This window comes from Malaya genurostris, chromosome 2 (genome assembly GCF_030247185.1).
Source record: "Malaya genurostris strain Urasoe2022 chromosome 2, Malgen_1.1, whole genome shotgun sequence".
Lineage (NCBI taxonomy): Eukaryota > Metazoa > Arthropoda > Insecta > Diptera > Culicidae > Malaya > Malaya genurostris.
Genome location: NC_080571.1, coordinates 39634934 through 39662485, shown reverse-complemented (window position 1 = coordinate 39662485; position 27552 = coordinate 39634934). Strand labels below are relative to the sequence as shown.

General features: G+C 36.5%; 4 protein-coding genes across 4 annotated transcripts in view; 2 read left to right on the top strand and 2 right to left on the bottom strand.

The window, feature by feature from the left end:
• LOC131430714 (hexosaminidase D) overlaps nt 1-16484 on the top strand; it is a 38038-nt gene extending 21554 nt beyond the window's left edge. The window contains exon 5 of the transcript XR_009229557.1: nt 16179-16484. The gene's annotated coding sequence lies outside the window, so the exon portion shown is untranslated. The remainder of the gene's footprint in view (nt 1-16178) is intronic.
• LOC131430720 (sex-regulated protein janus-A-like) overlaps nt 1-27552 on the bottom strand; it is a 428138-nt gene that overhangs the window by 262024 nt on the left and 138562 nt on the right. The window lies entirely within an intron of this gene.
• Nucleotides 138-10809, bottom strand: LOC131430718 (uncharacterized). The gene is made up of 3 exons (XM_058595909.1): nt 9039-10809; nt 750-1490; nt 138-690 (listed from the first exon to the last, which is right to left on the bottom strand). Exons 1-3 carry the CDS (start codon nt 9156-9158, stop codon nt 265-267), a joined length of 1287 nt encoding a protein of 428 aa, XP_058451892.1. The 5' UTR covers nt 9159-10809; the 3' UTR covers nt 138-264.
• Nucleotides 21582-27552, top strand: part of LOC131430716 (phosphatidylinositol 4-kinase type 2-alpha) — a 29462-nt gene continuing 23491 nt past the window's right edge. Inside the window, exon 1 of the mRNA XM_058595905.1 lies at nt 21582-22416. Coding sequence (XP_058451888.1) covers nt 21972-22416 — 445 coding nt within the window. The 5' untranslated portion in view covers nt 21582-21971. The remainder of the gene's footprint in view (nt 22417-27552) is intronic.

Here is a 27552-nt window from a genome sequence, read left to right as displayed (position 1 = left end):
TTAGATGAACAGTTTAACAACAGATTTCGGTAAAAAAATCAAGACTGAAAATCGGAAGAAATAATTAGTTAATGTTATGAAGTAATTTCAAATCTGAAACATATTGTGTGTCACATCAACTTAGAAAATAAATACAGTTTGTTTAAGGCTAAATTTTATTATTCTATCACATGAAAACATTAAATTATGCATCAGAAAAGTTTTTTTTTCTCAGCCTACAGTAACAATCTACAAGTCTAACTCGTTGAATACTGCTATCGATACTTAGAGCATACCGCCATCGACCAACTCCAGCACAATATCAGTCATTTTTCTTCGGCAAACCTCGTTCGGCGGAACGTTCAACTCCGGTGGGGTCGCGGCCATATCCGATCCACTCGAATACAAATCGGGTGCCTCCTCGGATGAGCACGTACTGATCGGAAGCATGTCCATTGCCGCACCAAGTCCGAAACGGGCACAGTTTTTAAATTCCTCTTGTATTTGACGGAACAAGTCCGCCTCATTTGTGCACACATCCTGCAACGAACCAAGTAATTTCAGAGATTTAACCAATTGCTGATGGTAGGATTGAAGCCAATTCTGAAGATGTGCTTTGCGTAGCGCAGCATCCGTACAGCAGTAGATTAGGTACGCAAGATCCAAAGCAAACGATCCATATCGAATCATTTGGAAGTCGACGAAGCAAGTCTGCGGAAAAATTCAACGATCTTAATTTTACGAAAAATATGCCCTGCGATCCATCTTACCTCGGTAATTGTTCCATTTTCATCGTACTTGAACAGAATGTTGTTAGTCCAACAGTCGCCATGACAAATTACAGCGAGTTTACTTTCTCTGCTTACCAGTTCCACCATATTACCGAAACAGTTGGCCAAAAAGTTTTCTAGTTTATCCAAATATTCCACCTTTCCTGGAATCGTTTGGGACACCATCTGAATTGCGTTTTTCGTCAAAATTTCATAATAATTCTTGTACCATTCGGCATTGGCCTTGGAAAACATTCCTTCGGAAATTTTGGCCGTCAGTTTTTTAAACTCGTTTGGACACTGCAGTTTATAAGCAAGACTGGCCGCGTGGTACTTGGACAGCTCTTCGAGGGTAGCCTTCATCTGTTCATGTCCAAGTCCGGCCTGTCGATCGGGCATAGTGAACCGACGAACACACAAATCCTCCAGCATAACCAGATCGTTCTGGGCCAGGAAGCATTGCGGAACCGCTAGGAAAATCTCCGAACTGTGGTTACTTTTGCGTTTCTGGAACGCCACCAGCTCCGGCATTATCGCGTTGTAGAATGCAACCTCATTGCGAAACAAGGCTTCACTTTTGAATGCTTCCCGCTTGATTCTGCAATCTGGAAGTCGCTTGCAAATTACCGTTTGCTCCCAGCGCAGCTTCTTTTTGGAATCGTTGGCACGTGTATGACCTCGCAGCGACAACCGGAAGAGAGCAGCGGTATAGTTGTCCCCTCGGCCCGAGCCTTTCGCTTCCTGGAAGAATGAGGGGGAAGAATAAGTTTGAGAAATGTATATAACAAGATAGGAACGGCGGAATGCAATAGGTTTAAAAACATTTTTGTTTTCAACATCCAAACAAAAACATTTTTAACAAGCAAGCTCATTAGCAATGCAATTTTCCCAAAAAAAAACGAATATAATAAGACGGGTGAGTAATATCAGAAACATAACCGGATTGACGTGAATACGAGTAATTTCCTCTAAATTAATGCAGATGTGATGAACAAGAAAATATCTGACACCTCTTGCATGTCCTTAGTTCTCCAAAACGCGTACAAATCAATACACACAATGCATTTTTCTAGAGCGAAAAGATGCTAAATCTTGATTTTATTGGCACTCGTTTGATGCGAAGTTCGCACTGTGAAAGGTTTACTAAACTAATTATTTTCACTTTCAATTTGTATATTCCAACAGCTGAATAAATCTCATATAACTTTTGTAAACATTTATAGCCCTTAGAAGCGCTTATTTGTAGAATTTTCTCCTTCGTTGTTCACTTTGCAGCGTATTTTGCTCCAACGCAAACGACCATTAGCTGAATGCTGATGTCCTTGTTTGAAACGAAACTCACTGAATTCTGAACCTGGAACTGTAACTATGTTCAGTAACTGAATTATTGATACTAGAACAGTGCTCTGGGCCTGAACCAATCGAAACGAGGTGCTTTGATTGCACATACCTAACTTCCTGCTCAGACAACTATACAGACAAGAATGAACGGAATTTGTCAAGTGTTGGTCTTTTAGAAAAAAAGAGATACTTATGATCAAAAACCTAACACTCTCACAGAGGATAAATTGTGAAAAGTCGCCTAATCGTGTAGTAAGACGCATTTAGATCAAAAGGCATTTGTTCTAGAAAAGCTGGATAAGTTTTTATCCGGTTGTGACGTGAATAAGCCTTGCTTTACTATGGGCGCCTTTGCAAAATTCACTTTGTACAAGAATGAGTAGAACTCAATCGCAAATATCGCTTGTTCTATTTAACCAGACCCTGTCAGCTTGGAGCGATCTCAATCTTCAGTTCAGCAACGCCATCGCACGGCGTCTCATTCAACATGTCATGTCAATTGTATGGATGCGCAGTGCTGCTATTTTGGCGCGTACGAATTTGACATTTCTCTCCCCTACTTCTATGTACGTGATTCGATGCTGACTCGCCTGAGGGCGCCATGGTCGCAAAAAAGGATGTTGCCAAAGATTTGTTCGGGAAATGTGAGAGCTGGATATCTTGTTAATATGATGTCTTTGATTTAACGCAGCTACATGTCATCGGAAATATGGACAAAAATTTATGATCAATTTTCCAGTAGTACGAGACAACCACAAATAACTCAACATTGAAATCTTCTAAAATGTTTGGTATGACCGAGCATTAAGGTGAATTTCAGTGGCGTAAAATTTCAACCGCATAAATTTAGCGAATCATCGCACAAAGCGTACACACTAAACTTCATCCGGTAATTTTTTCATCTTTTAACGAGTTTAGAACAGCTGGACTACCGAACACTCTTGTTCTACTGATATATCAACATAAATAAACATTTGTTGACAGCAATACCTTAAGGTACCGCTGTGATGAAATGTTATTTTTACTGAAAATATCACCTACCCAGAATTGAACAGCTGAGATCGGTAATCCAATTTGAGTGTGTATCGTGCAAAACCGACACATAGAAATACGGAATATTTGCAATAATGGAGTACGAGATATTTTGATTGCTAGTAAAACAGGCCATAACGAGGTCTGATTATGAACCATGAATATTTTTAATTGACAATACATGTTGTTTAAAACGGTTAATTTATACCGTTTTCGTTTTTGAACCTTTTTCTATGGGGAGAGGAGCTTCCATTTCCCTCCTGCGAGGATTGAGGGGCACTTCGTTCGTGGTTCGTCTCGTCATCCATTGCCGCATCGGTGGTATTGTTGTTGATTTCGTTGCTAGTTGCTGGAGATGCGCTTTGTTATACATTGTTTGCAGTTGCAGGTTGTACTTTGTTCTATAGGGGATACGTTGGATGGTTTCGTTGAAGGGGATGCTTCACTGTTGTTGGTGACTGTCATAGGTGTACTGGGGTTGCTTAGGGTTGGTGTGAAGGAAGCACCGTTGTTCTTCGGTGTGGTTGTCTCTTTGTCCAGTTTGTCACATGGCTTACCGTAGTGAACAGCTTTTTGGCAATATTGACATGTGGCCATCTGATTGTCATAGGTAGCAAGTGATTTGCACGGAATTCTTGTATCTTGACCGAAAATCACATAGGAAGGTATAGGCTTCTTCAAGTGTATGCGTAATAAACGTACGCCATTGAGAATACCGGGGAAAAAATACTTCCACTTTTCTTTTTCGATAGAGAGAATCTCTGGGACATAGTTTTGCGAATATATGAATCAGTGACGCTTGAGGGAAGATCATACACACGCACTTCTATTACAGACTAACAGGCATGACAGTATGAGTAAATTCTTATAAAAATTAATTTTCGTGATGCACTAGTTCCATCTATATTGTACTGCGCGAACTATTTACTATCGGTACACCCCTTGTGTTATGTAAAAGTTTTTTACTAGTTGGTTTCCACTCGTTTGTCAACACCGATCAGCTGCTTGCAGTGATGCCTGTTTTCATCATAATATTCGAAAATGAATCTTTACAATAAATTATTGGATTACGTTGATAATATGTTTAACTTTTTCGCGATGTTGGAAGGTAACCGTTTATTTTTCTCAACGTTGTTCATCTAGACTATTTTTATTGTGTTGGTAATTTTCACCCGAAATTAAGTGGCGGCAGACCAGAAGCAAGTAAATATTGTAACAAAACGGGTTCGATTTTGTATTGCGTTGGAGGATGAGAAGTAGGCACAATTATGTATATAGTTTTGGCAACATGTATAGTGATTTTCACTGTCGGCTAGAAAAGATTGCGATGCGATAAGATAGCGACAAAATGCCGCAAAGATAGCGAAACTGTTCGAGACCACAAGCCAGAAAAAAATATTTTTTAAATTGACCGTTACAATGACTAATTTTTTATTTATTATTAAGAAAACTTCAGTCATAATGAATTCATATTGATAATGCGTATGTGGCAGATTACGGCTACAACTTGCACGGATTTTTTTAAGCGTGTGCTATTTATTTGGCATAATGTACGATTCAGACGATCAGCATCCTTCCGTGACCGTTACCGGAACGTTAGCTTCCGTCAAAATTAGTTTAATGCTTTCTTTACCGGAACGTTCACACGCTCCGTCCGTCAAAACGTTCCGTGACGGTGAATGTATGTAATTAATGTTGACGGTGTCGGTGACGGAGATTGACTGTGACAAAAGAAGTACATAATGGATATTTTGTGCTTAGTATGTTCCCTTTTCATTTATATTTTGTATGAATCGACGCCTTGGTTTTCAAAACCTCGTGCTTCATTCGTTTGTGCTATTTGTCTACTCTAAAAAGTTGGTCGTCTTTGACAGATATAAATTTGTTGATGCTTTCGATGAACAATGAAATAACAATTGTCGCTAAGGAATTTTACCAGTTGAAAATGCAATTGGCCTCAATCCAACAGCCGATTAATTTTTCTTTTGGCTCTAATGATAGTTAATTTCAATACAACAGACAGCGAAGGGGTTAAAACAACTGTCTAATTTTCTGGCAGCGATGCCAGGTGAAATTTTAGGCGTCTGCGTATTAGAAATGCTCCTATGTGACCTCAATATTTAAAAGTATGACGAAAAAACCAAACAAAAACCCTACAGTAATAGCAAAAGTCATTAAAATGGACGATTGTTTATAAAAATTTCGAAAATCTGCAAAATAGTCGGCTTAATTGCAAAGTCTGCTAACAAACGAAATTGTACATTTACATACCAATCTGCAAACCTGGCTTCAGTGGTTCTGACGCTCATTATTTCGCTATCCTGCGACGATTCCGTCGCATTCTATGTCCAGCTGAAAACCAGTATATTAAATCTGTATCCTGCATGAAATTCGCATGGACGCATAAAAATCAATACATTACAGGTAATTCTGTATGAATGGCAACTCTGTTGGTAAATGAAAAAATAAACACAGTCTAGATGACAGACAGGATGTTTTTGATAGGGTAACGTGGCGCCATCGTGACATATGCGAATACTGTCCCAACTAAAGGAATATTCGAAATGACCGTTAAAATGATAAAAGAATCTAATTTGAGTGTCCTGTCTGTTAGTCTGTGCTTCTATAGCACTATCTTCCATATATACTGGAATGTTGTACTTAATGTTCTCATGCTCCACATAGTGCACATTGTTATTGTCTTTTGTGAATTGAGTTGCATCCAACTCTTTATAAAACTGGATGTAAACAACACTATTCGTCTTATTGCATTGAAGTAAATGCACACGTTTAATGTCAAGATGCATTTGCTCTTTAAGCAAACCTTCAAGTTCTCGTATCGAAGGTCGAATTTTGCACTGCCTGAAGTCAACAACAATTGTATTGTTTCATGTCGGCGGTAGCTTTTGTTCGTTTTGTTCACTCATTTTGAGATCTATTGATTCTATTGTTCAGTACACAATACTAGACTTGGTTTCTTTCGTCTCGAACGTAAGCGGTTTTGTGTTTAATCGACTGACTTGGATGAGATGTGAAAGCGAACTGGGAAATTGCTCATGTTTTGTTGTAGATCCAAACCTTTGGCATGATGACAATACTTCACGTAGCTGATTTCAACTATGCATTATTTTATAAAAGAATCAAATCATATTCGAACAAGATCTTTTGTCGTAAATATGACTTACTATAAAGCGCCGCTTCAAAATTGACACTCTAAAAGAGTGAAAAGTTGTTGATCGTGAATATCTTTTGTTTTATTTAACGTATCAACATGATTTTTCCTCCATGTTGTCGGAGATATTATCTGCAATTTGCGGTATAATTTTCGGTGGTATGAGATAACCACACATAACTCGAAATTGAAATTTTCTGAAATGTTTGATAAGTAAATAAGGTAACAATTTGATGCTTCATTCATTCTAGCCTGCGTTGTTGACTCGTTCAGCTCAGACCAGAATTCTGGATCAAAATTCAGTTCTAGAGTCCAGCTCTGAAACTCAGATTCAGAATCCAAGTTTTTTTTCATTTCCACAATCCAGATCTAAACGTCAGTTCCTCATCCAGAATCTATGGCCAGAGTTCTGGAACTAAAACCGAGTTTAAGAGCTCGATTAGAAGCCTAGATTTCGGAACCGGAATCTGAGATTTAGATCCGGATCTTGATTCTACATCAGGACTTTGGAACTAAATTTCGAAAAAGAATTCTGGACATAGGTCTGAATTTTGAAACTGGATTCCGGAACTGAAATAACAAACTCACTAAATTACCCAATCTAGACAAAATTATATAATTTAAAAAAAAACTTAAATTGAATCATTTCAAGTCAAGTGTAGCAGAAACTATAAAAGAGTGAACTACACGCTCTTTGAACATAACTCATGGTTTGAGTTGCGACTACTCAAATTCATAAACTGGAACAATATGTCAAAATTTGAGTATGGATTTGAGTAAAGTAAAAGTGAAAAAAATACTTCTTGCAGTTCAGAGCATTTTCATTCTCGGAATATTCTTATCGAAATAAAGAATGTAAGAATACGTCGTTTTCCTTTGCCGGTTTTGAAAACACGAATCAACGTCAATCATCGATGTTTTGTGTTTCAATTATGCTTAGCAAAAAGCTCAACATAAGGATATCAAAATAATTTAATTTTGACTCCAAACCGTTCAAAAGGAAACGGGTTTGAATCACAATTTTGCGCATTTAAAAGAAAGAAAAATAACTTTGTATATGAAAATAACGAAGAAAAGTTCCTTCATTTTGAGAGCAAGGAACTCAAATTTTGAGTTGAACTTACTCAAATTTTGAACAAAATATTGTTTTCTTATTTTGAGTAAAAATTACTCATGTTTTGACAATTTCGTCCCTTAACTCAAAAATGAGTAGATGGGTGGTAACTCAAGTTTAGAGTACGTGCACTGTTAATGAATTGGAGTGATGTGTCACTCAATTTTGAATTATGTTCAATGAGGGTGTAGAACACCACAAGAAACTAGAATGTATGCTAAATTTTCAGAAAAAAATCATAATTTATTTTCCCAATTCTTTTCCTAAAGGGAAAATGATAAAAATATACAAAGAAACTTCTTTTGTAGCGAATGCAAAATAATTTGTATTTCATTTACTACTTCCAAATAGTCAAAATAAAACGAAATCGTTTATATGAAATTCGTTGATTTTCCATGAAAAGCGTAAAAAACTTTTCTAACAATGTGTCTGAATGTGATCCTTGTTGCCAGCATAAGGTTTATTAAAAAAAAATCATATCATCGCATTATTTTCTCCAAATAATTGTGAAAGATCACAAAAACACTAATTTTCAGAGCTATTTTTGATAACACTCGGAAAATCCTCCGAATTTTCCAGCTATTTTCGCCCTGCAGAAAGATAAAAGTGTTTCAAAGGTCTTTAATCCACTAGACGATTTATTACTCTATTCGCTCTACTGCTTGATATAAAAATGCTATAAACTTCAGTGCAACATACAGCGATGGGGTTGAAACGACTGTCCAACTCGTGGCAGAGATGCCATGTAAAATTGTCAAGTCTACATACTAGAAATCCTCCAATACAAGTGTTTAATTTTATAGGTATGACGAGAAAAAACGAACAAGAAGCACAACGTAATGTTAAAAGTTTGTAAATTTGACGATTGTATAAGAAAGTTTAAAAAACCTGTAAAAAGTCTGCAAATTGCAGAATCTGCTTACAATAGAAATTGGTAAATTTACATGCAAATCTTCAACCTGGCATCTTTGTTTCTGACGCTCATTATTTCGTTGTTCTCCGGTGTTTCAGTCGCATTCTATGCTCCGCTGAAAACCACAATACCACATGAACCGGATATGATTTTTTTCGAACTGATACTCTGTTTTGGTAATTTCAAAACATTTCCATCCAAAATTAGCTTCCAAAGTTGCTCAACATTTTATCTTACTATAGCCATGTTTAAGTAAAAAGGGTGATACGATATATTTGCAATATTTATATGTTTTATGAATTCATAATTTAAAAAAAAATCTTTAAGTTATTTTCCTCAAACCATATGCCTATCTCATGTCGGTTTCCTTGCCAATAAAAAAATTACAAACTATTAATGCTTTTGAAGTTTGTTTATATCCTTTTCCCACTTCTTCTTACTTGGGAGTGCCTCTTATGACACTGATTATAGCACGACTATTTTGCAAATTACTTTTTGTTAATAACTCATTCAACTTTACTTTCACTGCCAGGAGAAAACTTTGTTTTTCAAGTGAAGTATTCGTAAACTTTTCACACTCGAGAAAAAAGCTCTCACACGTGGGGATCCACACCGGAAGTCATAAATTCACTTAGCTCTCCGATTATGAAATAATCACACTGACATGATTGAGCTTCGATTCTATTGGAACTGGGTCTCAGTTGCATAACAACTTACTTCATACGTATCGATGATTAGATCCGGATCGGTTTTCTCGAAAATCTTCTGCAGCATCTGCAAATTCATCTTCGATGTCGATGATGTAAGCTCATCATTATCGCTATCATTCACGCCCATTTTCAAGAGCAGCTTACTTTCACAGGCCAGCCTTCTCCTAAATAGTTATTATCTATTGTTCCTCAATTCACGATGTCGGTCACCACGGTTTCATTCAAATTTATCAACTGCACAAATTCTCCAAACGGACTGTGATTGTCCAAGTGCAAATGACCGAGAGCACTTTCTTCCGCCGAACGAATCAGATGTTTGCTGATAGTGTGATTGCACGTGCAGAATTCAACTCCAACAGAATCAATTGTTCCTTTCGCGAAAAGCTTTCCCGAGCGTGTGAAAGGTCACATCGGGAACGATATTATCGATTTTCCTTCAGCTGCTTTTTGGCGAAGTTTTCCTCTCGTTTTCCGTTTCTATCAAGTACGTATGTTTCAATTCCAGCCGTTCCGAGCGCGGGTTGATGTACTACTGAAATCGGGATGTAGATTTTTCAGACATCTATCACGTCGTTCATGCGGACGGACAGAGCAATTTAAATTGGCTTGTTTGATTCAATTCCATTACAACACAGCAGTATGTCATATAAAATGTAGCGGCCGATCATAGTCACGGATTTCAGGGTTAGCATTCGAGAGCTTTTAGTTTTTATTTTTAATTATTGTATATTATATTCTACATGACATTTTATCATTTTAGCCAGAATCATTTCCATTTTTTACAATTGTTCTCAAAGTCTTCAGTTATTCTATTTGCTCACATTTATTGAAAGATGTCTCTTCGGTTTTATTTTTACATTAGTCAAGGAACGGACGAAAATTTCCCGACGGGTTTTTCACGATACAGTGTGCCATCTGAAAATTTAAACAACTTTATGTTCCAATATCAGAAACTCGTTCGTTTACATCGGCAGTAAGTAACAGTACTGGCAACACTTCTACTAAATGACGTGAAGAAAGATAAATGATATCGTCGTGGCGTCGAAGTAAACGAGTTTCGTCGGTTACCCTTTGATCATACCAATTTGTCATATAGAGAGAGTTTCATTGAGATTTCTGTCGCAACCGTCACAAGTTTGACACGATAGATGATGGTGATCAAATAAAGTACTAAGGTCAAAAGTTCAGAATTCTTTGACTGGTGAGGTACGAGCCACTCATTCAAACTGATAGACAACAACTCTGACTGGATACACACTACGTTTTTGTTCTGAATCGCGCGGTGTGTGGCAAGCACGTATAGAAATTTCAAACACAATTACGCCTAGTTAGTGACACAGTAGTAAACAAGCGGTAGCAGATAAATTGAATCAATTTATTTTACAGCTTGGTGTCGCTATAATTCTTCGTAAACAAGAGCTATTTGTCAATCTGAATAAATGCATTTTAACTTAAAATCAGCTGCCGTCAGTTGCTAGAAACGTGATGATCGAGAATTTTCTTTCACGTCAAACATCTTTTTGAAGTAACGTTGAAAAGTTGTTGGGTAGAAACCATAAATTTTCTGAACTATTGCATTGCATTAGAAATCAACTAATAACTTTATATGTTATTTCGACTACTAGTTGAAGCATTGTAAGAGCTACCAATGTATCCCACAAATGTCACTGTTTGGTGTGGATTATGGCCGGTGACATTATTCGTGTAATACCAGTCGATATGTTGGAGAGAGAGTGTGTTAAATTGGACCTTGCGCATGAGTCATCTAAAGCGGAGCCGCGGCCAACATTTGCATGAAATTATCCTCAAACATTAAACTATATTGATCGTTCTATCGATTCCAACAAAGACTTATTGATTTTTCTTATTTTTTGTGTTTTTTGTTTTGAAATTCAAATCCTATACCTCTTAAAAAACCACCCTTTATTACCCTTTATTATCCAAATCCGAAAACTTTTTTAGTATTCAAGGTCGATTGGGACAGACCATATGCATCATATCACTGCACATTTACAATTCTTTTTCTTCATTTGTTCACGTCAAATTGTAAGCTTCAGTAGACAGTTTAAGTGAGCTTTACTGTATACACAACAGAAACCGATTAGTGAAAGGATTCGAGCAGTTATACAAGCAGCAGACTGTATTAAAGATTACGATACATACTTCCGGTACATCTTACGGTATGTGCTTTCCGGTAGAAACAAATTGTGTTCCTATAATAATGTACGCAGACTATAAAAGCGTAGTGCAGATCAGATCAGGCGCGTTCATATGAACGATCGTGCGATCGTACGACAGTACGATAGTTCGATTAAACGATAAGTCATATATGTTAGTCAGTCCAAGTTTTATAGTAATCGTTGTAATAAATACCGTTAGTGTTAAATAGTATCCCCGAGTTTTCACTTCGTCGCGAGAATCCGAACACTTGTCCGACAAAAGCACAAACGTTAATGTGCGCAAACATTAATGTATAATTTCACTAATCCTACATACTTTAAAGCAATGTGAGTAAAATTTGCATTCAAAATGTAACCGAGCATTATTTTACAACAACCTTCCGCCGTGCTATATATCGACATTCAATGCTATATTTTGGAGCAACGAAACTTTAATAATAACTATAAGAGTAATAATCCAATAAGAGCCTAATAATCGCCCTTTTCAGATTTATAATAGCATTGTTAAAACATGTTTAACTCCACTGCATTTAATCAAATTTTACTCGAATTTTTAAAGCTGAAATAATGTAAAGTTATAATGCGTCGTAGTTACTTGGGGAATGATAAACAAAATCTGTTTTAATCCACCTAGTGGTGTAATGATGCCTTTCTCATATCAATCATATTCTCATATATAACACTATGGTATTCTATTCAAAATGTTTCTCTTCGAATCTTGAAAGAAGAGATTCTTCGTTCATTAACTAATATAACCAACATAATGAAACAGTTATCTGATCGGTTAGGCCATCCACGAGAAAATGAAGAGAGTGCCACTATTGTAGGTACTTCCCGCACTGAAACCTGAGAAGCGGTATAACCGAAGTCGATTCGTATGACCATCACATGCCGTACAAAATCTACTAGCTGGTAATCAAATTTTTATGAATTTAACCGATTTTGTCATCGTACTTTAAAAGACGGTGTTAATTTTAATTGAACTCGAAGAATATGCTTAATTTTTAGTAGAAGCATAAGATCTTTCTTTTGAATCTAAGATTGGCAATATCGGTTCTGCCATCTCTAAGGAAAGAAAGTGAGATTATTTTTTGAGTATATGACTCGTTACTCGCAAACCGGGAACCAGGATAGCCGGAGTCGATTTGTATGGCTGCCCACTAATAATGGCAGAAGTCAGATCGAAATAAAATACAGGAACTTTGTACGAGACAATTATTCCTTTCATTTGAGTTTATTCCTCCATGCGTTTGTCTTGGTGAGGCAGATTTTTGTGAACTGTTTGCAAGTTTCTTCGCATCTATTTTTGCTGACAGTACCGCCTCTGTCACGCAGGCTGAAACCGCCGCAATGGACGTCCTGTTAATCTAGTGGATTTAAGTACATTTGCAATCACTCCGGAAATGATCGTCACCGCTGCAAAAAGGTTAAAAAAAAGTCATACTCTACTGGACCTGAAGGTATTCCAGCAGTAGTTTATAGTCGATGCGTCCACGTCTCTACTGATCCTTTATGTGTGATATTCAATAAGTCGTTCGAGCAAGGCATATTTCCGACAATCTGGAAACAGTCTTAACACATGGATCAATAAGTCCCGAGACTAACAATGGAAACCACATTTGTTTTGCAAAATTTTTTTTATTCATCAACATAATCACCTTTTAGAGTGATGCAATGGTTCCAACGTTTTCCCAATTTTTCAATACCATGTTTATAAAAAAATTATCTTTCGCTTCAAAATAAGCTTCAGATTCAGCGATGACCTCCTCATTTGAGCCAAATCTTTTTCCCTGGAGCATTTTTTTAAGATCAGCAAAGAGCCAGTAGTCACTGGGGGCTAAATCTGGCGAGTATGGGGGGTGGGGAAGCAGATCAAAGCCCAATTCGTTCAATTTCGCCATTGTTTTTATTGTTTTGTTCATTGCTGTTTTTGTTTCATCGAAAGCAATCGCGACACCCACTTGAAAAAAATCTTTTTCATGCTCAATTTTTCATGAAGGATAGTAAATACACTTCCATATGATTTCTGTGTCATCTCAGCAATCTCACGGAGCAAGCGTAAGCTCACTTTACGATCTTCCATTATAATTTTTGTCATTTCACTCACATTTTCCGGTGTAACGGCTTCCACAGGTCTACCCGAGCGTTCTGCGTCATTTGTGTCGGTACGACCACGTTGCTTTTGATGGACAAGAGTCCGGATAACATTTTTCAATCCATTGTTTCGCTTGCACGGTGTTTTTACCCATTAAAAAACAATGTTTTATCATAACACGAAACTCGTTTTTTTTTTTTCATATTTTAAACAAACTACAAAACGACTTTACTCCAACCTCGATAACTCAGCTGTTTCTGGTCGGATCGACTTAAAATTTTGACCCGTTTCAAGGAAAGGTTAGTACTCTAGAAAAACGTGGTTACTGGTTTACTACGAGCGCCATCTCTGCGCCATCTGTCGTACTTTCTCAAACTAAAACGTACATATCTACTGATCAGCATGGTTTTATGCCCGGGCGATCTATGAACACGAGTCTGTTGGATTTTATATCAACCTATATCACTCGGATGGAAGAAAAATCTCAAATTGATGCAAATTATACTGATCTGAAAGCAGCGTTTGTTTGAATAGATCATTATATACTTGTAACAAAATTATCCCGACTAGGCGCTTCGAGAATGTTTGTTAAATGGCTGAGCTCTTATTTATGCGACAGAGTGCTACGTATGCAGTGTGGTTCGTGTATTTCTTCTCCTTTCAAGGATAAATCTGGTGTTCCTCAGGGTAGCAACCTAGGTCCATTACTGTTTGTGCTGTTCTTTACTTTACGCTACTTTACTACTTGGCGTTGGATGCAGACTGGTTTACGCTGATGACCTGAAGCTGTATTTGGCAGTCCGGTCTATTGAAGATTGTGCTCGTCTTCAGGAACTTTTAAATATTTTCGTTGGCTGGTGTAGAAGGAACTTTTTAATACTTAGCACCGTGAAATGTCAAGTTATAACATTTCATCGCAAAACCAACTCTATAATATTCGACTATCAAATCGATGGACAAACTCTTGACCGCGTCGATGTTGTCGATGACCTCGGCATTTTGCTGGATGCTAAGCTTACCTTAAACCAACACCGATCAACTTAGATTTCCAAGCGAAAATTAGCCGAGACTTCAAAGAGTGTTTGGTTTGGAGCCCGTACAAAATCGTTTGGAATTTGCGAATAGAACGTATACAGAAGAGATTCGTCCGGCTGGCTTTGCGGCACCTCCCATAGCAAAACCCACTGGATTTACCACCGTATCCTGACCGCTGTCGTCTGATTGGCCTGAAATCGTTAAAGCGACGAAGAAAGATGCCGCAAGCGTTACTTGTGGCTAAAGTAATCAATGGCGATATTGATTCCCCAAAATTGTTATCTCTCCTTGACTTCCGTGTTTCTCAGCGATCTCTACGCGCGACGAGTCTACTCAACCAAGATTTCATCGTACTACATTCGGACTACATGAACCGATGACAGCATGTACACGGGTATTTTCCAAAGTTGAACATCTTATTGAATTTGGTGAACCGACGCACAAGTTCTCACAGAAATTATCAAGTTTATCCTTTTAATAAGTTTGTCGTTTGTACTTCGTGTTATTCATTAAGACTTTCAATTGTCATATGAATTATTTTATCAAATAAACTATCAAATAAGCTAACATTTTACTCCGTAACTCCCGGACCGGAAGTCGGATCCAGATGAAACTTAATAGCAACCGATGGGACTATAAGGCCTTTAATTTGAATCTTAGTTTAAAAAAATCGTTTGGGTGGTCTCTGAGAAAATCGAGTGCACTTTTTCTTCATTTTTTTGCAAATTTTATCCCGTTACCGGTAGCCCGGGTAAAATTGAATATTAACCTATGGGACCAAGAGACCTTTCATTTTAATCTAAGTTTGTGAAAATCGGTCCAGCCATTTCCGATAAAATCGAATGAACATTTTTGTTATATACACACATACAGGCTCTGGTATTTTAATTAGAATCCAATAATTTGGTGCCTTATCAGTCCGGCCAAGATCTCCGCATAATTTTTTTAAAGAAAATGAGTTACGTAATGTTTTGCATTTTCAAGTATATGATTAATTATCAATACATAAGGAGTGTATCGAAAATAAGCTATCCACAAATTTTTTATTCAAATTATGATAAAAAACGACATTTTATTCAAACTAAAAATTGATCCTTTATTGTACGAGGTTAAACTTGAGCATTATGAAAACCGGATGAAATTTAAGTTATTCCTTCACGAATTTTCAAACTTTTGATCGAACGCTCTTCATCAACTTCCGGACAAGTGTTGCATCGCATGTTTTGGACGCTTAAGACCTAATTTTTTTAACTTCTTCATGTTCCCAGCTGCCTTACCAGTCTTTTTGAAGACCCTCTTCACGATTGCCCAGTAACGATCGATGGATCAAAGCTGAGGGTAACTTGGTGAATTGATGTTTTTCTCAACAAATTTTTTTTTCCACAAATCAATTGAGAGTAGTTTTGGTATAGTGAGCCGATGCTAAATCCAGCCAAAACAGTGGAGGTGTACTATGCTTCTTATATAAAGGCAGCAATCTCTTCTGGAGACACTCAGATCGATAGATTTCTGCATTTATAGTTCCGGTAGTGTGAAAAATGATGCATTTCAAACCACAGGAACATATTGCTTCTCCACTTGAATACCCAAGTAGCAATCAGCAACTAGTTCTGATGCGACTAAGTCCAAACTATGTTGCAACACAAGCACGAATATGTTTTTTATGTTATACTGGTTAAAACAAGGTGACAGCAATGTTTCTTCATAACAGAACCAGTTACGAAATAGTTATTTAGGTTTCAAATCACCACATCTTTTTGTCATATTGAATTAATTATAAATTATAAGCTATCGTAACTTAATCCAAACATATCTTTAATCACAACTTTATTTCTAGCTATCAGAGCGTCTAAATGTCACTATCAACGAGCAACTTTGCACGACGAAGATTGGAAAGTTTATGTCACTGGACTGCTGCCAACAAGGCTCTACCAATCATCATATATTGAGTGTCTGAGGGCCGATCTGTCATAACTTAAATTCTCTTGATATTACACTCACCAGGACGCTCATTGATTGCCGATGCGATTGATATTATGTTCATTTCTCCTGTCACTGCTTGATTACGATGTGACTCAAGCAGCATAAACATTGAATTAAATTCATGTACACCAATAAACTCCGAAATCCAATGACTTTTTACAAAGAACAATGATGTTTTGATTGTTTTGCATTTTCAAGTATATGATTAATTATCAATACATAAGGAGTGTATCGAAAATAAGCTATCCACAAATTTTTTATTCAAATTATGATAAAAAACGACATTTTATTCAAACTAAAAATTGATCCTTTATTGTACGAGGTTAAACTTGAGCATTATGAAAACCGGATGAAATTTAAGTTATTCCTTCACGAATTTTCAAACTTTTGATCGAACGCTCTTCATCAACTTCCGGACAAGTGTTGCATCGCATGTTTTGGACGCTTAAGACCTAATTTTTTTAACTTCTTCATGTTCCCAGCTGCCTTACCAGTCTTTTTGAAGACCCTCTTCACGATTGCCCAGTAACGATCGATGGATCAAAGCTGAGGGTAACTTGGTGAATTGATGTTTTTCTCAACAAATTTTTTTTTCCACAAATCAATTGAGAGTAGTTTTGGTATAGTGAGCCGATGCTAAATCCAGCCAAAACAGTGGAGGTGTACTATGCTTCTTATATAAAGGCAGCAATCTCTTCTGGAGACACTCAGATCGATAGATTTCTGCATTTATAGTTCCGGTAGTGTGAAAAATGATGCATTTCAAACCACAGGAACATATTGCTTCTCCACTTGAATACCCAAGTAGCAATCAGCAACTAGTTCTGATGCGACTAAGTCCAAACTATGTTGCAACACAAGCACGAATATGTTTTTTATGTTATACTGGTTAAAACAAGGTGACAGCAATGTTTCTTCATAACAGAACCAGTTACGAAATAGTTATTTAGGTTTCAAATCACCACATCTTTTTGTCATATTGAATTAATTATAAATTATAAGCTATCGTAACTTAATCCAAACATATCTTTAATCACAACTTTATTTCTAGCTATCAGAGCGTCTAAATGTCACTATCAACGAGCAACTTTGCACGACGAAGATTGGAAAGTTTATGTCACTGGACTGCTGCCAACAAGGCTCTACCAATCATCATATATTGAGTGTCTGAGGGCCGATCTGTCATAACTTAAATTCTCTTGATATTACACTCACCAGGACGCTCATTGATTGCCGATGCGATTGATATTATGTTCATTTCTCCTGTCACTGCTTGATTACGATGTGACTCAAGCAGCATAAACATTGAATTAAATTCATGTACACCAATAAACTCCGAAATCCAATGACTTTTTACAAAGAACAATGAACTTCATCAATATATGTTTATGTTAGTACTCTCATGAAATTTTTTTACTTCAACAGAGAATAGGAGAATGAGAGAGAGAACAAAATGCGTCACCTGTCTTTGACTGAGTATTGTTCTACTTGGTCATTGAACTATCGAGTATCTCATTTGACAGACACTTTGATCGTACCGATTACAGTTGACGATGATTTTAGTCAGTCTGTCAAGGTCATTTGACATGACTGACAATTTGCAGCTCTGCTAGCTATTAGTTGAAAATTAGTTTATTTGACTCCAATATTGGCAACCCGTAACTAATTCTGATACCACTTAGCCCAACTGTGACAGCAGTGTTTCTTTATAGCGTAAACATTGAACTAACTATCATTTGTAAGTTATCGTTACTTGATTCTAACATATCTTTAATCATAGCTATGCTTCTTGCTACTAGTTGAAAAAAGGTTTATTTTCCGTTGCGAAGCCAATATAAATACGTAAGCGTATATGTAAATCGTTACTGTGAATTGATGTAGTAATAACTTAGATATTTTAAGTTTATAACATATAATTTCTTCAATGATTCAGATAGTTATCGGTAGGTTTTCACAACGTTATGACGACGAAAATGCAAACAAAACAAACTTTGTTGACTTGAATATGGCGAGCACAATATGGAGTCTCAAGAAGTGTATGAAACATAAATAAAACCAGGAAAGTACTTTTTCAAAACTACTTTTTGCCGAAAAAAAAATAGTGAAAGGCAGAATAGCCATTTTTGTTCTATGCACTGTCATAAACACGAAGAAAATAATATAGGGATTGAACAACGATTGTGATAATATTATAGTTCTCGTGATATATGAATTTAAAATGATGAGAAATCACTCTACCTGGAATAATTTTGAGCATTCTGAACATAGTTTTATTTTGTTGTTTATTTTTCATATCTTTATAAACAGATTTTGATTAAAGGCGCATAAAAAACAGTTAAGTGAAATTGATTTCCGCTCGACAGTTTTAAAATCGTTGTGGAATTTGTACCTTGTATCAAGTTTGTGATTTAAAGTACTCTTATGCTTTTTTATTGGTGATAGAAAAGTATTCTGGATTCATTCAATGTTTATTTTGTCGATGGTGATTAAGTTTCAACTAGTTTACTTGAAAACAAGTTATTTTCAAGTTATGAAAAGATAAGTTATTTCAGTATGGCATTACAACGTAACGATAACTTATTTTTAGCTGACTTAACAACTAGTAGAAACTGCGCTTTTTGAGTCATGCAAGTGGTTAGATGTTAGTAACAATAACTCAAATATCTGGTTGCAAACTAGTCACAAACAAGCTAGCGTAACAAAAATTGTTACTTGGGTAGACCTGTCTGCATCGCTCATATACTCCCCAACGACGACAGTAAAGTATTGTGGACCTGGAAGGGTTTTTGAGTCCTCCTTTACAAGGATCTCATCGTCCATTATAACGCATGCATCCGGACACTGCAAAAGACGCGAATACAATTTCCGGGCCCTTGTTACTGCTCGCTTCTTCTGTTTTACACTTTGTTTCGAGATTATCTGCGTCTTCAGGTGATTTTGCCTCTTGATACGCTGGATCGTTCCGACACTCGTTCCTGCTTTTTTGGCCAAATCACGTATTGACATTGATTTGTTCTTCATGATTAGAGATACCGTTTTCTGGTCCAGTTTCGGGGTTGGAAGAACCGGGTTTTCTGACTCTTCCTGGTAGCTCATCCAAAGAATAGTGTTCCCCAAACTTATTAATGATGGTTTTAACACTAGCATGATCAATTCTAAACCGCTTCGCCAATTTTCGCATAATAATACCCTTCTCATTTAGCCATGTTTCCAGAACCTTAATTTTCACTTCCTTTTTAATACGCGACATTTTGAAAACGCAAAATTTCAACCGCACAAACAAGTAAACAAACGAAAGCTGGTAGTTAAACGCACAGCATGCTGTGATCTGATCATAAAAAACCATCACAAAATAATGTTTACAACACAAATGTATGTGGATAATTTATTTTCGATACACTCCTTATCCTTGAATTATTGAAACTTCCCTAGGAAATGGAAGAATTCATACTTATAGAACGGGGACAAACTTTATCCGCGGAAGAAAAAAATGCTCTGGATAATTCGCCTGGGGAAAATTGATCTGATTTAAAGAAATAAAACTAATACGGTTCATTCAAACAGTAAACTTAGTGGTATCAGTACAAAAATAAGATCATCGATAAATTGAACCAAATTTTTTCTTGATATAAAGTTATCGTAGGATTGAATCAACATAAATATTGCCGATAACATCCTCTCAATTTTCGTTCACATGTAATAAATAGTTAGTTCATTTCAACAAAACAGCCAGAACAAATATTTTTTTTTTCATTTGACTAGACAAAAAGTTTGATTAAAATCAAACAAAGAACATTGTTAGTTTTGAAGAAAAATATAGTTCAAAACAATCATATTCTAACTAGAAATCACCATAAATCGAATTTAAAAATCTATTAATTTTTTTTATTTTAAATATACTTCTTTTCTCTGCAACTACACGCACGTGTTGCTATCACTCATAAGTTTGAAGACTCAACGCTTTCTCTCTCTAATATAAGATTAAATGCAAGAGAACTCATTGCTTGAGAGAAATTCTCTCAAACCGATACTCAAATTTTGACATATCGTTGTGGTTTATGAAATCGAGTAAACGCAACTCAAATCTTGAGTCATGTTCAGTGTGCGTGTCAGAAGCGAAATTCATTCGGAATCGGTTGTTCCCACTTGTACGCGGTGGACAGATTCCCCCGTTACTGGCCTTCATATATACTAATTATGGAAAATGTCCTTGCCAATAAAATTACTTTCTCACTATCAAACATACCCATATTTCAATCTCATTTACCACGTCTCAAGATTCGTTTTTGTATGTACGTGCGGGAATGACGAATATCAAATGAAGTCGAATAAAAAAAAGAAAAAAGAAGGAAGAGAGGAATAAACAAGACACGTATGGCGAGTTAATGACGCCTGGACAATTTTGACAGCAGCCGGAATGCAGCCAGCCTTCGGACTGCATTCTGCCAGAATTTCTCACAAGCGGGTTGTATTGGAATTCGCAGTGACTTGGAAGTCGTACAGATTCCTTCTTAGAAAAAAACGTTCAGCGGTTTCTTCATTGGTCCAATACGTTGGATCATTGGTCCAATGAACGTCAAATCAATCTTTCAACGGGAGGTCAGCACGGGACCTTCGTTTGCCGCTTTTGAAACAGACCATTAAACCGAATGCCATTTTTTTCGTTCAACAAACCCGGCAGACAGAGGTCCATTTTTGAGCCATTTTTAATATGAGGAGTTGGAGCCCCGTTGGACTAGTTTTACTGGACAATTTCCGAAGTTTTTTCCACTTATTTTTTAACTAACACTACATACCTGTATAATACTTCTACTTCACGTAGAATAACAACAAATCTTCGTTCTTTATGAAGGTAACACCTAGATTTCACATTAGTTTTGCAAGAGAAAAACAATAACAAACCGTTCCAGCAAACTGAATGAATATTTCGTGCAGTATGTCGTTCAATAAACGCTCAACGATCAACAAAATAGAACCGCCTGATGAGAGGGTTTCCACATTGAATTCACGCCCACTCTGATGTGATTCTACATTCATTCCGATCTGGTAATTCTGGCTGTACCCTTGTTTGTACCTAACAGCAAATACAAATATATGTATTTTCCAAAAGTAAAACAACAAATACATTATGATTATGAGGTAATTTTAAGCGACGTGTAAATGAGACCCCTCGTTGTCAATTGACAGTAATGTCGGCTGGCATTTTCATGGTTGACATCATCTGTGAAACGACGTCTCAGGAAAAAAAACGAAAAAGTTTTCTATCAGAACAGAAGTGCATTCAATATCACTCGCGTTGAAAACCAGCCATTTATTTTTACGCTATAAGCGTTTTTGTTCGAATTACTGGTAAAAATATTACAATTAATTGTTTTCGTGCAAAAACTATTTATGAAAACGCTTATCGGGCATTATTTTCTGCGATTTTCTTTCTATGTTAAGTGCGATTTGAAGAAACGTCTTATCAGCTTTATGAAACGTTAGATAGGATGATTCTAGTAGCGATTATGAGTTCTAAACGGAGCTAATAATTTGTCTGTTCGTGAAACGACTGTAGTTTGTATATTGTGCGTAGTTTTAGTTTTCGGACGTTAGATGGTGTTTCCGGTACGGGACAACATCAACCGAAGCAAGTTGCAAAGTTCCGATGACAGACGAACCGCTAGTCATTTTGGATTTCGAAGAAACCAACACGAAACCAAACCCGTCAGTAACAGCTGCTGTTTTACAGCGAGAAAGTGTGACTTCTATCCAACCGTATCAGATCAGTTCGCAAAGGTCATTGTCGAACGGAGCTCCATTCGGTGGAACTGCAAACGGAGCACCAGTTCAATCTCGTTCTACTATCAGTGCAGAGAAAAACAAGACAAAACAACATGAGCTAAAAATCGATCTGTCATCGGACTACGAAAAGCACAGTGTGATATCTTTGTCGACCCCCTCCACGGCGGAGGAAACAACAGAAGCGGGTTCTGTGTTCATTGTTCCGGAAGTGCACTTCGAAGGCATTACGCTGGATTCCGGAATTGACCGGGAGTCACAGCCGTTACTGGGCGGCCGAGAGCATGAGATTACGTACAACCAATTCCCAGGTAAGCCTAATTTTTTTGTTATATTAGTAGACACTTTGTTGAGCATCTGATGTGTATTATATGACTCATAGCAAACTAACAACTATAAATGAATGATTCCACTGGAAGTTGAATAGTCAGACATGAAATTAACGCGTCACCAACCGTCCGCGGGTTGTTATCAGCATGTAAATGGTGTACTATTTTTTATTCTGTTTTCAATGGGGATTGAATGGGGTGCCGTTTCAGAAGACTATCCCGTATCTACTATGCACAAAAACCACGAGGAGAGTAGCCTTCGTATTGTTGCGGTTTTTGCTTTCAATTTCTGTTCGTTCAAGCAAAGTTAGTGACTTTTTCCTGTTATAGATAGATCGTTTCGTAATTAGCTACTTGAAGTATTCATTCATGCAGCAATTATAGTTGACTTGACAGCATCAGAAACCTTATAAGTTGTCCAAACGAGGTGTCTCTTTTACTAAGTAGAACTATTGCATATTTGTTTTTTTTTTTGCGGGTTGCACGTAGTTGGTTTTTTTTTGTTTGTTTATTTTTCATCTTCACTCTTCTGTGCTCGAATGCCTAGTCCGGAAAAAAATGTGTTCATATGCCGTTTTCTTCATTAAGAAATGAAACCATGTTTTGTGCCTGCTTCGTCCTTATCTGGCATAGTTTTTTGGAATTGTAAGTTTTGTATGCTATTTGAAAGTTGTCCTACCCGTTATCGTGCAGTATAAAAGCAAATACTAAGATGAGAAATGTAACACAATCGCAATATTTCATCATCATGTGATGTGTTCCGTTTTTCTCATGCATTATTTAAACAAACCCATTTAATGTATCAAACACAGACTGTATATAAACAGATATAAAATTTGGTCATGTACAAGGTGTTGTTCCTTCTAGTTATTCTTTTTAAAAGGTTGATTAAGAAGGTGAAAACATGAAAAAATACCGACAAAAAATGGGGTCGCAACGTAACGGTTTCTGAGATATTTTCTCTAACCTATCAATTGGACAGCACTCAAATTTTGTTCCTATCGTTCATAAAACAAAGAAATTAAAATGACTAACTCTGACACGGTAATACAACCAATCCAAATTCTGGCACTGAAACTTCCGGGTCCAGAGTTTTGGATCAGTGATATGCTGCGGTTGTACGCGGTACTAACATGTGATTAAACAGTAAATTTTATTTGTTGGATCTGGGTCTGTATTCTGGAAATCAATTCTAGAACTGAATTCTGAGCCTGAATTCTAGAATTGGGAATGAATTCTGAATAATTCTTGACCTGGAAGCTATTATGCAATTCCGGAACTTATTTCTGAACTTAAATTCTGGAATCTGAAACCGAATTGTGCATTAACATTCTGAACTTGATTTTCTGGAACAGAAATTCTAATCTTGAAAATGAATTCTGAATCTAAATTCTACACTTATATTTTGGAACTCAATTCAGTTCTAAAATCACGCTCCAGAACTCAGCTTTTGTACTCTGAACCTGAGTTTTAAAACTGTGTTCTGGGAATAAATCTGACATCTGACATTTGACATCTGTATCTCTGAACTACAATTCTAGGAACTGGAACCTATTCTGAACAAGTGTTTTGGGAATGAATTCACATTTTAGAATCTGGGTCGGAGTTCTGAACAATTCTTGATCTGGATTCTAGTATGAAATTCAATTACTTAATTGTAAACTTCAATTCTGGAATCTGCGACTTCATTCTGGAATTACACTCTGAAGCTGGACTCTGGAACAAAAGCTCTCATCTTGGAAATTAATTCCGAATTTAAATTCTCGACTTGGATTCTGGGACTATATTCAGTTCCATAGCGCAATTCCTGAATTCAGTTCTAAAATCTCGTTTTAGAGCTCCTGAGAACTGAATTCTGAATCAAAATTCTGAATCAGAATTTGGATTCTATAACGGGATTCTGAAACTTAAATCTGAACATGAATTCTGGAATGTGGGACTGAAATGTAGAATAAAATTCTGAACCCGGACTCTGGATCAGAAATTCTTAACCTGGAAATAAATTCTGTAACTGGGTTCTGGAAAAGAGTTCTGAATTCTAGAATTCTGCGTTCTGAGACTGAATTCAGTTCAGAAATTTAGTTTCAGAATCTAGTTCTAGAATCAAATCTAGAATGTAGCACTTTTCTGCAACTCGATTCTGGAAATGATGTTTGAACCTAAACTTTTGAGTTTTTGAACTTAAATGATGGGATCAGAAATTAAATTCTGTTCCTAAATTAAGATAATATCACATCAAACAAGCCGTACAAAAAATCAGTACGATGAATATTAGCAGTGGAGTTTGCGGAAGGAAAATAATTGAGTTATCATACGAAAAATGTACCAAAAATGTTTGTTGATTTTGGGGGAAAAATGGGAGCAACCATGTAAAATCTGTCATCATCGATCTGATAGTGATTGGAAGTTATAAAATAATGCCCTGTATGTTAATTCCATGAATTCCTGGGTTCGATTAGAATATCTCAATATTATATATTCACGTCACTCGAATCCGGTAGTGAGAGTTCTATATGCATTTATTATTATTATTATATCGTTTATTTATACCTCATATGCATTTAAACATCAGTTCTCGTCGCAGACTTCAGTCCAATTGGTAGGGGAATGTAAGACAAAGGATGGACTTTTTCGATTAATGATGGTTTTTAGATTGTAAATGAAATATTTCTTGCGTATAACAATTTACGCTGTCTTTAGTGACTCACAACTCGACTGAACACTATTTTATTCTTGAATATTCCTTAGGTTAATTAATTGTTCAGAACCAAAAATAATTTGTTTGCCCCCTGTAGGGGACAAATCTGGGTACTTTAGGAAAACACATGGTAACCTTAACATTTAATATTAAAATTAACCTGTTTATATTAAAATATATTAATGAATGTTTATGAAGATAATATTTTAATATTCCGTCAACAATCCGCTAGAAAATTATTTACCTTACTTTTACAAAAAACGTTTGTGATTACGAACTATTCTGTAGAAGACTTATAACGTAGAAGAATTATTATAAAGTGACTCCATTTTCTCCGCGATGGTTGGAGCGATTTTCACTAACTTAGATTCAAATGAGAAGTCTCTTGATCCCGTAGATTGCTCTAGAATTTTACCCGGATCGGACTTCCGGTTCGGGAGTAACGGGGTAGAATGTGCAAAAAAGTAAGAAAAAGTACACTCGATTTTCTCAGAGATCGCTCAACCGATTTTCTTCAATATAGATTCAAATTCAAGACCTTGTAGTCACATAGCGTGCTATTGAATTTCATCTAGATCCGATTCCGGTTCGGGAGTTACGGGGTAAAATGTGCTAATCAAACTAAAACGTACACTAGATTTTCTCAGAGACCGCTCATCCAATTTTCACAAGCTTATGTTCAAATGCAAGGTCTCAAAACTGCACATATAACTACCAAATTTCATGCGGATTCGACTAAACGACTAAAAATAATCGAGTGGCGTCAAATCACATGAACGCGGAGGCCAATTCAATCCGTATATTGAAGATTTGGCAACAAAAATTCATTGATAATGGTTCTGCAGCAATTGAATTCTGTATGGCACAAAATTCAAACCTTTACGCAACATTTTCCATAAAGTCGGATGACAAAGTCCAACTTCTTGCGCACGACGAAGAATCGATAAATTGTCGTTTTCTTCGACACTGGCCTGAAAAACATCAATATTTTTCTGTAATCACTCGTTTTATTGTCGATGGCATGACATCCAAAAGAGTGAATGTAGATCGATATTTGATAATTACGTTCTTTATGGTGGTTTCAGACGGACGATTATGTGCATAATAAAATTCATAAATTTAATTGAACACTGATTTTGAAAATAAATTTCAACGATTTTTAAGTGTTGTCCTGGAGTTAACCTATTTATCGCTATTTGCTAAACAATACTGAGTAAAGGCGTCACTTTACACTGTCGAAACAACTTTCAGACAATAGAATAATCCCTATTGAAAAGACAAACCTCGTAAAAAACACCCGTTTTAAGAAAAAAAATTTCACTTTATTATACCCTAGCTTTTGAAATATGGAATGCATGTAATTCACCCAGTGTTGAAGGGGGCTGAATTGAAAATATGTGTTTTCTTACAAAAACTGGTTTTAGGATACCCTTTTCAGAAAATACATTATATCATGAATTACACTCAAGTTATGGAAATAGTACCTCCAGCAAATTCGTTTGAAATAACTTTCTGAACAACTTTGTCGAAGTAACTTAGCCCCTATGTTGGCTCTGAACTAAAATAATATTTTTAACTCACTTGTAGGGGGATTAATCACATAAATAAAATTTGCCATAAGATGGCGTCTATCATTCTGAGCAACTTTACTGAAGAAACTGTACCTCAAAAACCACTTTCCTATGAGTTTTCAATTAAGAGCGTGAAATTGCGCTTTTGAACCACTGTGGATCGGTGGTACAAGGTCTATCTAACAAGCGTTTCTGTTCTCATATCCAAAATGTAATCTTATTTTTACAAATCAAAGCAGACCCAAATTGGAAAAATAAATGGCAGTGGGATAGATAGACTCCTTAAATTAGTGTAGCAATATTGCCCCAATTTTCAATAACTATTCCCACTTATGGTGAAAATTGTGCAAAACTGTTGTCTATTAAGTACGAAAAACTTCCATTTTTCTAGTTCAGATAATTGGGTGTGACATAATTTATGTATGATTTCGACATCAATTGCAGTTTCCCTCATGGGCACCCTTCCATTAGTTTTACCGTCGTGCTTCTGCCGGGTTTGTTATCGTCGTTCTTGCCTCCGCTAGACACTACACGGCACTGCATATAGTATATTAGACATTCTCACGTTCTCACACCACCCTGCAGCGATAGGCAGGCGAAGTAGGGCATATATACTAAGGTACTCGACTTCCGCTTTCCTATGACAGCGACGGTCCACCAATCTTGTCCATATGCAAAACTACTGTTCACAAGTGCAATTTGGTTTCCAGTTTACCTTTCGCTTTATTGGCTGTCGGCACTACAGATTGTTATACCAAAATAAAGCAAGATTCGTTCATGTAACAATAGTAAAAAAAATACTGATCGGTTTATCGAAATGCAGTTATTGGTGGTATTTTTTTGTATTGT

Bases quoted from the DNA above. Each gene is read 5' to 3' on its own strand.
- LOC131430718 (XM_058595909.1), bottom strand. From the start codon at position 9,158: ATGGGCGTGAATGATAGCGATAATGATGAGCTTACATCATCGACATCG. The intron at 1,491-9,038 runs GTAAGTTGTTAT...TCATTCTTCCAG, and splicing joins TAATCATCGATACGTATGAA to GAAGCGAAAGGCTCGGGCCG. The intron at 691-749 runs GTAAGATGGATC...ATTTTTCCGCAG, and splicing joins AAAATGGAACAATTACCGAG to ACTTGCTTCGTCGACTTCCA.